The 14021-nt window shown below is 40.0% G+C and overlaps 1 protein-coding gene across 2 annotated transcripts in view; it reads right to left on the bottom strand.

The window, feature by feature from the left end:
* Positions 1–13270, bottom strand: part of cds1 (CDP-diacylglycerol synthase (phosphatidate cytidylyltransferase) 1) — a 130984-nt gene extending 117714 nt beyond the window's left edge. Inside the window, exon 1 of one of the 2 annotated variants that reach the window (XM_087985802.1) lies at positions 12711–13270. In XM_087985802.1, coding sequence (XP_087841928.1) covers positions 12711–12767 — 57 coding nt within the window. In that variant the 5' untranslated portion in view covers positions 12768–13270. The remainder of the gene's footprint in view (positions 1–12710) is intronic. The other variant, XM_087985798.1, reaches the window with a different exon arrangement.
* Positions 13271–14021: the final 751 nt, after the last annotated feature.

Raw genomic sequence — 14021 nt, 5'->3', positions numbered from 1 at the left:
TGTTGGAAGGAAGGATACATTTCTCAGAGAAACTGGCAGTAGAACAGACAAGTAAGACAGACGCAGCACATGAAGCAGGCTAAGTCTGAGATCCTACCAATAAAGATAAATAGGGTGTAGAGAAATACTTCTAACCAAAAAAAAGAGTAGGTGGAAACCTACCCTAAAGATACAAAAGGGTAAACAGCAAAGACCAGGGTACAAAAGGGGTTAACGTATAAATACTTTGGAACAGAAAATATTTAGGATGTAATGAAATATCTTTTTGACAAAGCAAAACTGAGGAAAAATAAAGACATTATAATGCTGAAATACTGCGTAGAACAAAGACAATCATAAGTATGACAGATCAAAAAGAATGAGAAATACATTGCTATGCAAGGGGTGGGGTGGGGAGATAGTTACCCAAAGTGTTATATTCATGAATGTACATAGAGATTATTTATGCTTTTTACTCATTAATAAGATTAAAGGGAATTATGTCCTGGACATTCCAGAGACCTGACTATAAGTTCGACCAATTTTGAAGCATCTTTAGAAAGGGCAGGAAAATTGAGTAGAAAATATTAGAATCAGTATTGGTGAAATAGACAATTACTTGGGGAAATAAAGGAATTCAGCCAAGGTGAACATCCAGTAGAATTCAAGCAAAAACAAATACAAGACTCTGGAGGGAAGTAGCTACTAGTCATCTTATGAGAATGTGTAAATAAAAAATTCAGGACCTATGTCGAAGAAGCAAAAGCCACAAAAAAACTTTAAATTTAATTAAGACAAATCTTCATGGGATAAGAAATAAATTGGCTACAATAAATTAGATGAGCTGTTAATGGGTAATTACATGGCAAAATAAAACATTCCAAGATATTTCACAGAAGCATTATAAAACACAATATGATAATGTCATGCATGGAGATACTAGATGAGGTAACCAAAAACCTGGTCAAAAGACAGATTTTAAGGAGTGTCTTGAAGGAACAAAGTTAGGTGAGGTGGAAAGGTGAAAGAAGAGAATTTCACAGCTCGGAACCGATGCAATTAAAAGCAAAGTGGGGGAGCAATGAAAATCAGGGATGCTCAATCTGTCAGAAATGGACATAGAGGATTTTGAAAATAAAGTTGAGAGTTTTAAAACCAATAAATTATTTTATGGAGAGACAATGTAGGTCAGCAAGTGCAGAGTGATAAATGAAGGGGAGATGGTGCATTTTAGGATACCAGTTGCAAGATCTCGGATGATCTTAAGTTAACAAAGTCTAGAATATAAGAGAACAGCCATAACAAAGGTTTGAATAAACAGCAGGTGAGCTGAGGCAGGACAAAATGGAAACCCAGGTGGTTTCATTGAAGATGCAAACTTATCAAAGTCATAGAGTAATACAGCATGGAAAAAGACCCTTCACTCCAACTAATTCATGCCAACCATAATCCCAAACCCACCTGCCTGCATTTGGCCCATATCCCTCCAAACATTTCTTATTCACTTACTTCTCTAAATGTCTTTTAATCATTGTAACTGGACCTGCATCTACCACTTCTTCTGGAAGTTCATTCCATACATGAACACTGTAAAAAAGAAAAAATTGTTCCTTGATCTTTTTAAAATCTTTCTCCTCTCACTTTAAAAATATGCCCCTGGTCTTGAAATCCCCAACCCTAGGAAAAAGACACCTGACATTCACCTTATCTATACCCCTCATGATTTTATAAATCTCTATAAGGTCACCCCTTAACCTCCTATGCCACAGTGAAATAAGTCCCAGCGTTTCCAGCCTCTCCTTATAACTCAAACCCTCCATTCCCAGCAACAACCTGGTAAATCTCCTCTGAACCCTCTCCAGCTTAATAATATACTTTCTATAACACAGCAACTTGAACTGGACACAGTACTGCAGAACAGGCCTCACCAATGTCATGTACAATCTCAACGTAATGTCGCAATTTCTATACTCAAAGGAGTGAGCAATGAAGGCAACCTTGCTAAATGCCTTCTTAACAACCCTATCTATATGTGACACAAACTTCAAAGAATTGCGAACCTTAACCCCACATCTCTCTTTTCTACAACACTACCCAAGGCCCTACTTTTAATTGTACAAGTCCTACCATTGTTTGTTTTTACCCAAATGCAATGCCTCGCATTTATCCAAATGAAACTGCATCTGCCACCCTTCAGCCCACAGACTCAACTGAACAAGATCTCATTGTAACCTTAGATAACCTTCTTCACTGTCCACTACACCACTAATTTTGGTGTCATCCGCAAACTTACTAACCAAGCCTTCTATATTCAAATGAGTCAAATATGATCCAGCTTGCAAATACATGTAATCTGGTTTAGTCTTAATCAGTTATCAGGGAGCAGGATGGAAAGGGGTTTGGAGCCAGAATTGAAGACAGTGGTTTCAAGTTTCAAAATATTTAATTGAAAGGCATTTCTGCTCATCCAGTTCTGGAGAATCAGGGATCAAATTTAATATAGGAATAGAACAATAGGGGATTTGAAAGACATGGTGTTGAGATGAAGCTAGGTCATTACGGGTATATCAAAATGACTGCTATGCTTTCAGTTAATATCACCAAACAGCAGCATATAGTTGAGAAATAGGAAAGGGCCAAGGATGGAAGCCTGGAGGATAGAAAATATAATGATGCAGGATCAGGAGCTCAAAGTGATACTCTGGCAACAGTGATGTAAATAATGAAACCAGGTGAAAAAAGTCCTTTCCTACTGGATGACAGTGGATAAACTTTGGAAGAGTTGATTTGGTCATACATGTCAAAGGCATCCTTTATTATAGGCTTACTTTTAATAGAGCTATTATGGTACTGCGGCAGCGGCAGAAATCAGAAGTTCCAAGCAAGAATTTGGGAGGTGACAACAAATTCAAGGATAAAATAAAGAACTACGGATACTGGAATCTGAAACAGAAAGAAATTGCTGGAGAAACTCAGCAGGTTTGGCAACTTCTGTGGAGAGAAAGCAGAGTTAACGTTTCCAGTGGCCCTTCAAAACTAAACAGCTACTGCCACTTAATTTCACACAATTGGTCACAACATTAAGTAAAAACAAACGTGCAAACCAGTAGTTTATAAGTAGTTTATATGAATCAAACTACTTCCAGGTTAGCTGCAGGGCTTTTTTCTAACTGCTGATGCAATTGCAGGTGTTTTGGGAGATCTCTTTTACTGGTCTAGAGTTTGAATATAGTCATCATTGTTCCAGAGGAAACAAGGCTGCTCTCATTAGACAGAGATGACTGGTGTGAAATTTAATTTGTGGATCACCATATCCCAGGCGTAGGGCGAGGTCAAGAAGGTGGGACCTTCATGGTGACTTCAAGCAAAATTGAACCTGTACTGCTGGCATTACTCTGCATCACAATGTTAAGAGTGTAAGAGTAAGGTAAACTATTAGAATTGAAGGACTGAGTACGGATTAACAGATGGTTGATAGGTGACAGGAAAACAGGAAACTGAGCAGTAGAGGAGACTTGTGGTGCCATTTGTAGGATATGGCATTTTTAAATGGACCTCACATTGTTGAACAATTCAATGTATTTTCAAACAGAGAGAATGTTGCAGAGACTCTCTACATCTTCAAGTGCAGCGTCCTGGGTATTGGAACTACTTTCCCTGTATTCACCTTCTCTGCTGTTTTTCCCAACCGCCTCCTACACATCTGACTGTAGATAGTCCTCCGCCAATGCAAATACGAGATGTCTCACCTTCGTTCATGACTTGTACAAAGACCTCCAGAGCAACGTCAGAAAAGGGCGTGCAAGCTGTTTCGCATAATCTACTATTCCTCTAATGTCTCAGTCCAGATTCATTCATTTCAAAAGGATTTTAACATTCTGATAGCCACAGTGTACCCCTAGCTGGTAACACAGGTCACTCAATGTGCGGCCTCCTGCTGGTATATGCACCAAACAACAAAGGTAATTCCAACTGGATGCAGCAATAATTTTAAACAGCAGGCAACACAGATTTAGCATGTTCGGTGATTTGGGTCCCGTTTAATCCACATCATTGTACTGAAATTTTAGTGAGCTTCCCCAAAGCCAATCTATCCATTCAAATCTTGAACATTAAAAACTGAGCTTAAAAATGTGTTGCTGGAAAAGTGCAGCAGGTCAGGCAGCATCAAAGGAACAGGAGAATTGACGTTTTGGGCGTAAGCCCTTCTTCAGGAATGAGGAGGGTGTGCCAAGCAGGCTAAGATAAAAGGTAGGGAGGAGGGACTAGGGGGAGGGGCGTTGGGAAAACGATAGGTGGGAGGAGGTTAAGGTGAGGGTGATAGGCCGGAGAGGGGGTGGGGGCAGAGAGGTCGGGAAGAAGATTGCAGGTCAAGAACGCGGTGCTGAGTCCGAGGATTGGGACTGAGAAAAGGTGGGGGGAGGGGAAATGAGAAAGCTGGAGAAATCTGCATTCATCCCTTGTGGTTGGAGGGTTCCTAGGCGGAAGATGAGGTGCTCTCCCTCCAGTGGTCTTTCCGGAACGCTGATACATCGTATCATCCGTTGTCATTTCTGCCACCTCCAAACAGACCCCACCACCAAGGATATATTTCCCTCCCCACCCCTATCAGCGTTCCGAAAAGACCACTTCCCCCGCGACTCCCTCGTCAGATCCACACCCCCCACCAACCAAACCTCCACTCCCGGCACCTTCCCCTGCAACCGCAAGAAATGCAAAACTTGTGCCCTCACCTCCCCCCTCACTTCCCTCCAAGGCCCCCAAGGGATCCTTCCATATCCGTCAGAAATTCACCTGCACCTCCACACACATCACTTACTGCATCCGCTGCACCCGATGTGGCCTCCTATACATTGGGGAGACAGGCCGCCTACTTGCGGAACGTTTCAGAGAACATCTCTGGGACACCCGCACCAACCAACCCAACCGCCCCGTGGCTGAACATTTTAACTACCTCTCCCATTCCGCCAAGGACTTGCAGGTCCTTGGCCTCCTCCATCGCCAGAGCATGGCAACACGACACCTGGAGGAAGAGCACCTCATTTTCCACCTAGGAACCCTCCAACCACAAGGAATGAATGCAGATTTCTCCAGCTTTCTCATTTCCCCACCCCCACCTTTTCTCAGTCCCAACCCTCAGACTCAGCACCGCGTTCTTGACCTGCAATCTTCTTCCCGACCTCTCCGCCCCCACCACCTCTATTGCCTATTACCCTCACCTTAACCTCCTTCCACCTATCGTATTCCCAATGCCCCTCCCCCAAGTCCTTCCTCCCTACCTTTTATCTTAGCCTGCTTGGCACACCCTCCTCATTCCTGAAGAAGGGCTTACGCCAGAAACGTCGATTCTCCTGTTCGTTTGATGCTGCCTGACCTGCTGCGCTTTTCCAGCAACACATTTTTAAGCTCGGATCTCCAGCATCTGCAGTCCTCACTTTCTCCTCATTAAAAAATGAGCACAATATTTCAGGTTTGACCTGCATTTTCTATAATTCCAAAGCATTATGTACTTTGACATACTATGTCAAAGCGCAAGAGGAGTGAGAAAAAAAAAGAGATGCTGGCCCTTAGATTTACTGACTTAATTTCTCCCATTTAACGTTAATCAAAGTTATCCTATGTAAGTCTAAACCTTGATTTTGGCTGCCCTTTCTCACGATGAAGTTAGTTATTGAATCCAATTGCATAATTGTTACTGTACCCAAGATCATTCTTTGCTTGCAGATTGTAAATAAATATTTCATATTCTACTTATTCTGCTACTTCTTGCCAAATTTATTGTTAAAACATCCAATTGTAATCTCCTTTACACAACAATGTATTCTGCTATTTAGGCATCAGTTAGATAGAGCTTAAAATGCACCTGTGATTATTGTTGCCTTTTTTCTTCTTAACCCTAGAGTTAATTGGACTAATTATTGGCAATGACCCTTGAACAAACATATGCAGTAACAAAGCAGCAGAAAACATGGCAATGAATTAAATAATAAGGTTAACCAAGATAAATTGTTTGCAATACTAATGAATTTATATTTGAAACAGTTTCATTTTAGATTATTTCTTGAACATAATTTTAAACATAAATTAAAATAAAAGCTATCCTGAAAGAAAATGGCACATTACATACAGCAGGAAATGTTGTACTTTGTTCAAGAAAAGACAGAAAACAGATAAGCAAGGTAATTATTGACCAGTTACTGTCTCAGTGCTAGTAGGAAAATTTGCTAGAATAAGGGATACACCCGTTAACACTTGGAAAGATGAAGCTAATCTGGAATGGTAAACTCAGGTTTGCAGTGACCAGTTCATCCTTGACTATTCAGTTCTAAGGAAATTGGGAAGTTATAGGTAAAGCCAATTTAAAAGTGTATTTAAACTTTGAAAATTAATACCACTACTTACAAACAGCACAACTATGGCAACAAAGGTAAAGTGACACCATGGATACTTCTTTCCATGTTTTAGCCTATACAGAAAGCAAGGACAATAAGAAATTAACAAATTTTGGTGGCAAATATGTAGTGATGTAATTTCAAAACCTGCCTTGAATTCATCAATATTCTGAGAGCTTCCACTGACCAGAAACGTAACTGGAACAGCCAACTAAATATTACAGCTACAAGTAATTTCAGAAGCTGGGAATACGGTGACAAGGTATTCACCTCCTGACACCACCATCAACAAAGCAAAGTCAGGAATGTGAAACAAACTCCCAGTTGCCTGTATAAATACCGTTCCAAGAATGGAGGGTAGCTAATGTAACCCCAGTATTTAAAAAAGGGGGTAGAGAGAAAACATGGAGTTATAGACCAATTAACCCAATATCATTTGTAAGAAAATTATAGAATCCAAAACAAAAGATTGATGAACAGAGTACAGGAAAACAGGACAGAGTAAGCATGCATTTATACTAGCAAAATAATGCTGGACAAGTGTATTGGAATTCAAAAGGTCCCATCCACATAAACACATAAAATTAAAGTGCATGGGATTCGGGTAGTGTACTGACAAGGATAGAGAATCATATAGCAGAGGGGAAACGAGAGAATAGGAATAAACAGGTCATTTTCTGAGTAGCAGCCAGCAACTGGAAAGGAACGGCAGAGATCAGCATGACCCCAGCTATTCAAAATATATATTAATGATTTAAAAGAGGGAACTAAATGTAATATCTCTACGTTTGCAGACAGTAGAAAGCTAAGTGGGAGGGTGAACCATGAGGAGGATGCAGAGAAACGTTTATGTGATTGGACAATTGAATGGGCAAATGCTAGGCGGATGTCCACTTTGACATCAAAAACAAGGCGGCAGATTATTATCTGCATGGTAATAGTTTTGGAAAGGGGGAGGTGACCTGGGATGTCCCTGTACACCAAAAAATAAACATGCAGGTGAAGAAGGTAAAATGGTACATTGGCTTTTGCAACAAAAAGATTTGAATACAGGAGCACAGATGTCTTGATACAATTGTTCAGGATCTTCATGAGACCAACTTTATATTGTGCATAGTTTTGGCCTCTTTATCTGAGGAAAGATGTTCTGGCTAAGGAGGGAGCACAACAAAGGTTTACCAGACTGATTCCGGAGATGGCAGGATTGACAATATGAAAAATTCATTTCGGAAAATGTTCACTAGAGTTTAGAAAAATGAGGGAAAGTATCTTAGAAACCTATAAAATTCTAACAGGACTAGACAGTTTTAATGCAGAAAGACACTCCCAATGACCTCGGAACCCAGAACCAGGGGTCAGAATGTAAAGATATGGGGTAGGCCAATTAGGACGGAGATGAGAAGAAATACTTCACCCAGACAGTGGTGATTCTGTGGAATTCTCTGCCACAGAAAGCAGTCAAGTCATAACACAATGTTTTCAAGGGGATAGATATCTTTCTTTGGGCTAAAGGGATCAAGGGGTACAGGGCCAAAGCGAGAATAGAGTACTGAGCAGAACTGTGATCATACTGAAAGGCAGAGTCGGTTCAAAGGGCCAAATGGTCTACTCCTGTTCCTTGTTTCTACATTTAATATTCAAAAGCTCAATGTTATTTAGCACACATCAGTACACTTAATCAGCATCCTGTCACCACATTAAGCATTCACTTCATCCATCACCAGCAAACAACCACAGTGCACTGTAATATCTATAAGGTGGACAGCTTGCCAAGGTTCCTTCAATGGGGGCTTTCAAACCTGTGACTTCTACACATTAAAACAAAGGCAGCAGGTACTCGGGAATACCACTATCAGTTCAGTGAAGCAGATCAAGAAGGCAACTCATTACTACAGGCATAAGGGTAGATATTTCAGCCACAATACTTTAAAAATTCAGGTTTTTAGTCATATTTTTCCCCGGGATGCTGATTTACAGCAGTACCGCTGCAGGCTTGGGACCAAGTTACTTTCATTGACAACCAAGTTGTGAGTTCCAGGAAATTAAGGAGAGAGTGTTAAAGGTAAAAAAAAATAATATTTAGAAAGGATAGCCCAACAGTCTCCATTTCCAAACTCCAAATTAATAACTAAAAATAATCCTGGGTCTTAAAATAAATTCTTTGCACATCCTTTACTGTTGAAAATCAAGTCCATCCTCATGACATCAGCCTGACATTCACAATTAAGTGCCAAAGCAAATGAAATTGAGATATTCACAGTACCAAAAAAAGGGACAAATCCAATCTAACCAAATACTATCCCAACAGTATCCTCTTAAATTATCAAATTGATGCAACACACAATGGCAGATTGTCAAGTAGCATTTACTCACCAATAACTTGTTTACTGATGCTCAGTTGGCATCTTCCAGAATCATTCAGCTCCAGGTCTAATTGCAGCCTTGGTTCAAGTATGAACCTACTTGTATCAAGATATGGACAACATACAGATTTGTGCTGGTAAGTGACAGGTAACATTCAAGTCACACAAGAAGGCCACGACCATCTTCAAAAAGGGAGAAGATAACCTTGACATAATTTAGTCCCATCATTGCTGAATCCCCCACCTTCAACAGCCTGGGAATTATCATTTGCTAAACGTCTAACTGAACTAACACAAAAACTACCTCAATATCAGGCTGGCATTCTGCAGCAAACAACGATTCTGGATTCCTCACACCCTTTCCAAAATCTATATAAGTAAGGAGAATGAATATTCAACAATTGTCTGGGTAAGATCCAATGACATTCTAAAAGCTTAACATCATCGAGGACAAAGCTGCCTGCTTGATCAGCACCCATTCAAACCCTACACCACAAGTACAGTATGACAGGAGTGTATATCATTCGTATAACATACCAGCAGTATGTTATACGAAACCACCAACCTCTACCACCGAGAAGGAGCTGATCAACAAATGTATTGGGGCACTACTTGAAAGCTCCCTTCCAAGCTGAGCAGCAAATTGACTTGGAATTGAAATCACCATGGCCAAAGTTCTGAAACTCTCCCTCTCGTAGCATTGTGGATGTGCTTACCGTGTGGATATCAGCTTAGTTTATCAATGGCAACCAGAATAGACAATAAAAAGTAGCTTTACTAGTAACATCCACATCTCAGTAACATCTAATTTCTCCAGTCCTTGTTTTGGTAGAAATTAATGAAAAAGATCTGGAAATTGCTTTTTCAAAACAATCCCAAAATTATATGTTTGTCATTGATTAAAAATAATTTTAATAATCCCAAAACTTTATTTTCAAAACCATTTTTGCTGTGTGGACCTGTATTGTTTTCATTTAACTTTCATAAAAACATTAAGGTCTTCAATAAAACAAACCATAATTTTCAAGAAGGTTGAATTACACTAAGTTCAATATATAATTTACTATGTTACAAGACTTTCAAGGTGAAGGTCATTCATTTCCAAATGCAAGCTGCAATTTACACAATTCACTGACATATTAAAGTGTCTTCCATGTTTATATAGATACCCTAATAAGCAGTTTTTTTTTTATCTTTACCCGGAAATGCAGAGTATATAATTCGCTGTCAGCTGTAATACAAAATCTTTCCTAAACATTTTTCCTGAGGAAGACCTTAATTAATGCTTCACTTTTGTAGTCATTTCTGTAATACATGTTACTGTTCATTCCTTACAGCTTTATATTTATTCTGCCATTATCTGTAAAATATCAACTCAGAACCTCTGAATAGAACTGCTAATATGAGAGGAGTTACTTTTATTTAGATTCTCTCCCTACATAAACAATTACCAGCATTACTAAAATCAACCTAAGTCCTAGCCTTAAATCATATTATAATCTCACTGAACATTTAAACAGCACTAATGCTTTTATCACTCATTTCTTCTCTGTATAACAGCATTAGATATAGCTCTGCTTTCTTTGTATTATCCCTTTTGCAATTACTGACATTAATATTTAAGTCTTTCCTTTTGAATGGATATTTTTCTCCCAGATCCAAGTAAAATTAAAAGGAGCTAAATTTAGCTAGGCCTCATTGAGTTAAGAAAGTATGCATTCCCCATTGTTTCAAGTAGACTTTGTTTTGATTGTTTTTGTTTTCTTTATTGGTTATTGTGATTGTTTGTTTGCTGGGTTTCTTTCTGTTTATTTCTGTTAATAAAAAAAGAATTTAAAAAGCAGAATGAATTGATCAAATTACTAAATGTGAGAAGTAGTAGAATTCAATATTCATGTACACAGTAGAAATAAGAGGTAAGCCCAAAAGGATAAAAGTTAATTTTTAAAAATCAGTCTTTGAATTGTTCACAGAGAGTTAATAGTTGAATGGTACAGTCATTGCAGAGCAGTTTTCCAGTAGTATTGACGCTCGTAGCTGAATAGCTGGTTTAGTTTTAGTCTTTAGTTTTGAAACTGGTTGAGATTCTGTAGTTCTCATTGCTTTTCATTATGATTTAATTCCAGCATTCATTGAAAGAGTGTATCCTTTTGTTGTCCGACTTCATTTTGGCTGATTTACATCACTGAGTCACAGAGGTCTGCATCACAGAAAAGGGCCTTTTGGACCATCAAGTCTGGGTGGCACAGTGGTTAGCACCACTGCCTCACCCGGGTTCAATTCCCGACTCAGGCAACTGACTGTGTGGAGTTTGCACATTCTCCCCGTGTCTGCGTTGGTTTCCTCCAGGATCTCCAGTTTCCTCCCACAGTCCAAAGATGTGCAGGTCAGGTGAATTGGCCATGCTAAATTGCCCATAGTGTTAGGTAAAGGGGTAAATGTAGGGCAATTGGTGGGTTGCGCTTCGGCGGGTCGGTGTGGACTTGTTGGGCCGAAGGGCCTGTTTCCACACTATAAGTAATCTAATCTAACTCTGCTTCAGTCAAAAATAAGCAACCTAACTACTCTAATCCCATTTTCCAGCACTTGGCCAATAGATACCTCACAAGTACACAAATATTTCTTAAATGTTAGGAGGGTTTCTGTCTCTACCACCTTGACAAGCAGTGCATTCCAGATTTCCACTAGTGTTGGAATGAAAAAAAATTTCCTCACATCCCCTCTAAATTTCCTGCCCCTTACCTTAAATCGTGGATCACTGATATCTCCAGCAAGTGGAAACGTTCTTTCTTATCTCCCCCATCTAATTTTATTCATCTCAATCACGTGCTTCCTCAATTTCCTCTGCTCCTAGGAAAACAACCCGAGTCTATCCAATCTCTCTTCATAACGAAAACTCTGAATGAGAAGGGTCTTCCTTTACCTGAAGCATAGAGGTAACTAAGGGAAAGTTTGACTGTGACCCTTCACATCACATGCTTTAACTGATACAAGATTGAGGCAAAGAAACATGTCCCATTAGCACACTCCAGCGGAGTTGAAAATTTGATTTTCAATCTTGTTCTTTGCATATTTTTCAAAAGGAAAAACAAAATTTGTTTGCAGTTTGAAATATAATCCACAGAGGTGACTTGCTATTGAACAGGGATCTAGACTGTTTTATTTTGCCTCTTCATACATTTGAAGGGCCATTTTTCAAAATTCCTTTTGCATTGATGGTTGTGACATTGTCTAGTAAGAGAGGCCCGCAGAACACTTAACTTACATCGGAGTCAATTTAGGCTGTATCAGCCTCTCTTAAAAACACATACTGGAATCTCAAACTAAAAGTGTCCATAGTACTTCCAGATTCTGACCATGATCATGAAAAAGTTTAATGCAAGTGATTAGAAAATAGTTTCTTCATAGGGAATATTTCCACATAATTAAATATATACATAATATTGTAGTCACATACAGTCCTGTAATGATATATTGCATAATATGATGCAGTTGATAATAAGTGTAATGAATACAGTTGCCCCATGAAATGTGAGTCTGTGGCTGCCAAGACTTGCCTATTATCTTTCAGTCTTAGTTATTGTTGAAACGTATAACACAAACTAAATCATTTTAATCTGGATTGATTTAACAATTTACTGGGGGGGGGGGGGGGGCACACAGAGCTGCCAGTAATTACCAGAATTACATTCAAATAACGTGACTTGAAGGGAATCTTCTCTGTATTTAGTACATACAGCAAAAAAATTATGTGTAGTCAGGTTGCCTCTTATTTTAAAGACGTTTCATTGTTAATATATAGTTGTACTGCTTCAGTAATTACGGACTTTAATAAGGCTGCACATTACTATCTGATTTGAACATATTTTCTCGGTAACTCATCACATACAGCAGAGTTAACCCAGGCACTGCATCAGGTTTCATACTGTACCTGGTTACTCACATAAGCCCACCTACAGTACAGGTAACTGTTTACCTTATCGCTCAGGTTCTCCGGCTCCTTCTCTGCTTTTCTCCTCCTGGGCTCCGTCATCTCTCGGTGTCTCACTCGCCCGGTAACCGACTTAGCTGCTCACTCTGCCCGTCTCCCAGTATCCCCACTAACCGCCTAGCCCTCTCTCTCTCACACACACACACTCTCCCTGTCCCCGGTAAGCGGTTTACCCCTCACTCGGACCTGCCGGTCTCCCGCTATCTCGGTGTGACCTGTGAAACTCGCAGTAAAACTCCCTGATGGGGGGGGGGGGGGGGGGGCGTGTGGTTGGCGGAGGGGAGCCGGCCGCTGGGCTGGGAGTTGGGGCGGGGCCTTGGTCCAGGCTCGGGCTCGAGCTGACACTGACGCCGCTCTCGTGCTGACTGACGCAGGTCGCCTGGTAACCGCAGCCGGGCTCAGCTCGAGCCGCTGAGCTTGAGGCGGGGGCCGTTTGGCGTGCGCGCTCTCTCTCTCTTTCCCCACTCCCAGCAGCAAACTACAGTAATCAGCATTCATTGATTATCAAACTTTGTACAGAGATGTCTGCGGCAAAGGAGGAAGGGACAACCCAGATGAAGTAATGCCCTTCTCTACCCAACCGAAATGTCACTTCTTATTATTAAGCCAACCGATTTCACAATCACCAGCAGGACTTTTTTTTTGCAGGAGTTCGATCATTGGTAGTTTATTTTGAAGATTAAAATAAACAAAATTGTTTTGCAAAGGCATTTCCATCGTAGTATACTTCTATCGAATTCACCTTGTTTCATAGGATATCCAAACGTGTTCGTGGTTGCAACCATTTGACATTGTATTTTCACGGCTGCAATCAACAATCATCCGCAGTGAAAACTGCAGATTTTATCCTCATAACATTTTGTACTGAAGCCCCGCTCCAGAATTTGACGAGAGACCCAAAGCAATGCAACACTGACAATGTTAGCCTGTTGAGGGCGCTATCTTTAGGATGACACATTAAATAGGTATCACGAAAGTGGCCATGGTACTGTTTGGAGGTGTCAAGTAATAGTGGTTATATTTATTATTTGTCTTCAGATAAACTGATATTGCATTATTTTTTGCAGTCTTGCTGCATGTGAATGAATTGCTACAATTGCCTAGTTAATAATATTAACAAAACTTCAAAAGCACGTTATCTTCTATGAAAGCTGGGACATTAAGATTGTGAAGGGTTCTATAAAGTAAATGTTCGGTATGAAAGATTTAGGAGACTAGGACGCGTTTTTGCAGAAAAACGACACAGACGGAGTGATCTGATGTTAACACAGAAAAACACTGCTGAAACAAAGCAGA

Source organism: Chiloscyllium plagiosum, unplaced genomic scaffold, assembly GCF_037043375.1.
Source record: "Chiloscyllium plagiosum isolate Xiang-an unplaced genomic scaffold, Cpla_swu_hap1 HiC_scaffold_1, whole genome shotgun sequence".
Taxonomy (NCBI): Eukaryota; Metazoa; Chordata; class Chondrichthyes; order Orectolobiformes; family Hemiscylliidae; genus Chiloscyllium; species Chiloscyllium plagiosum.
The sequence above is the reverse complement of the archived record's forward strand: the minus strand, read 5'-3'. Positions and strand labels throughout refer to the sequence as shown.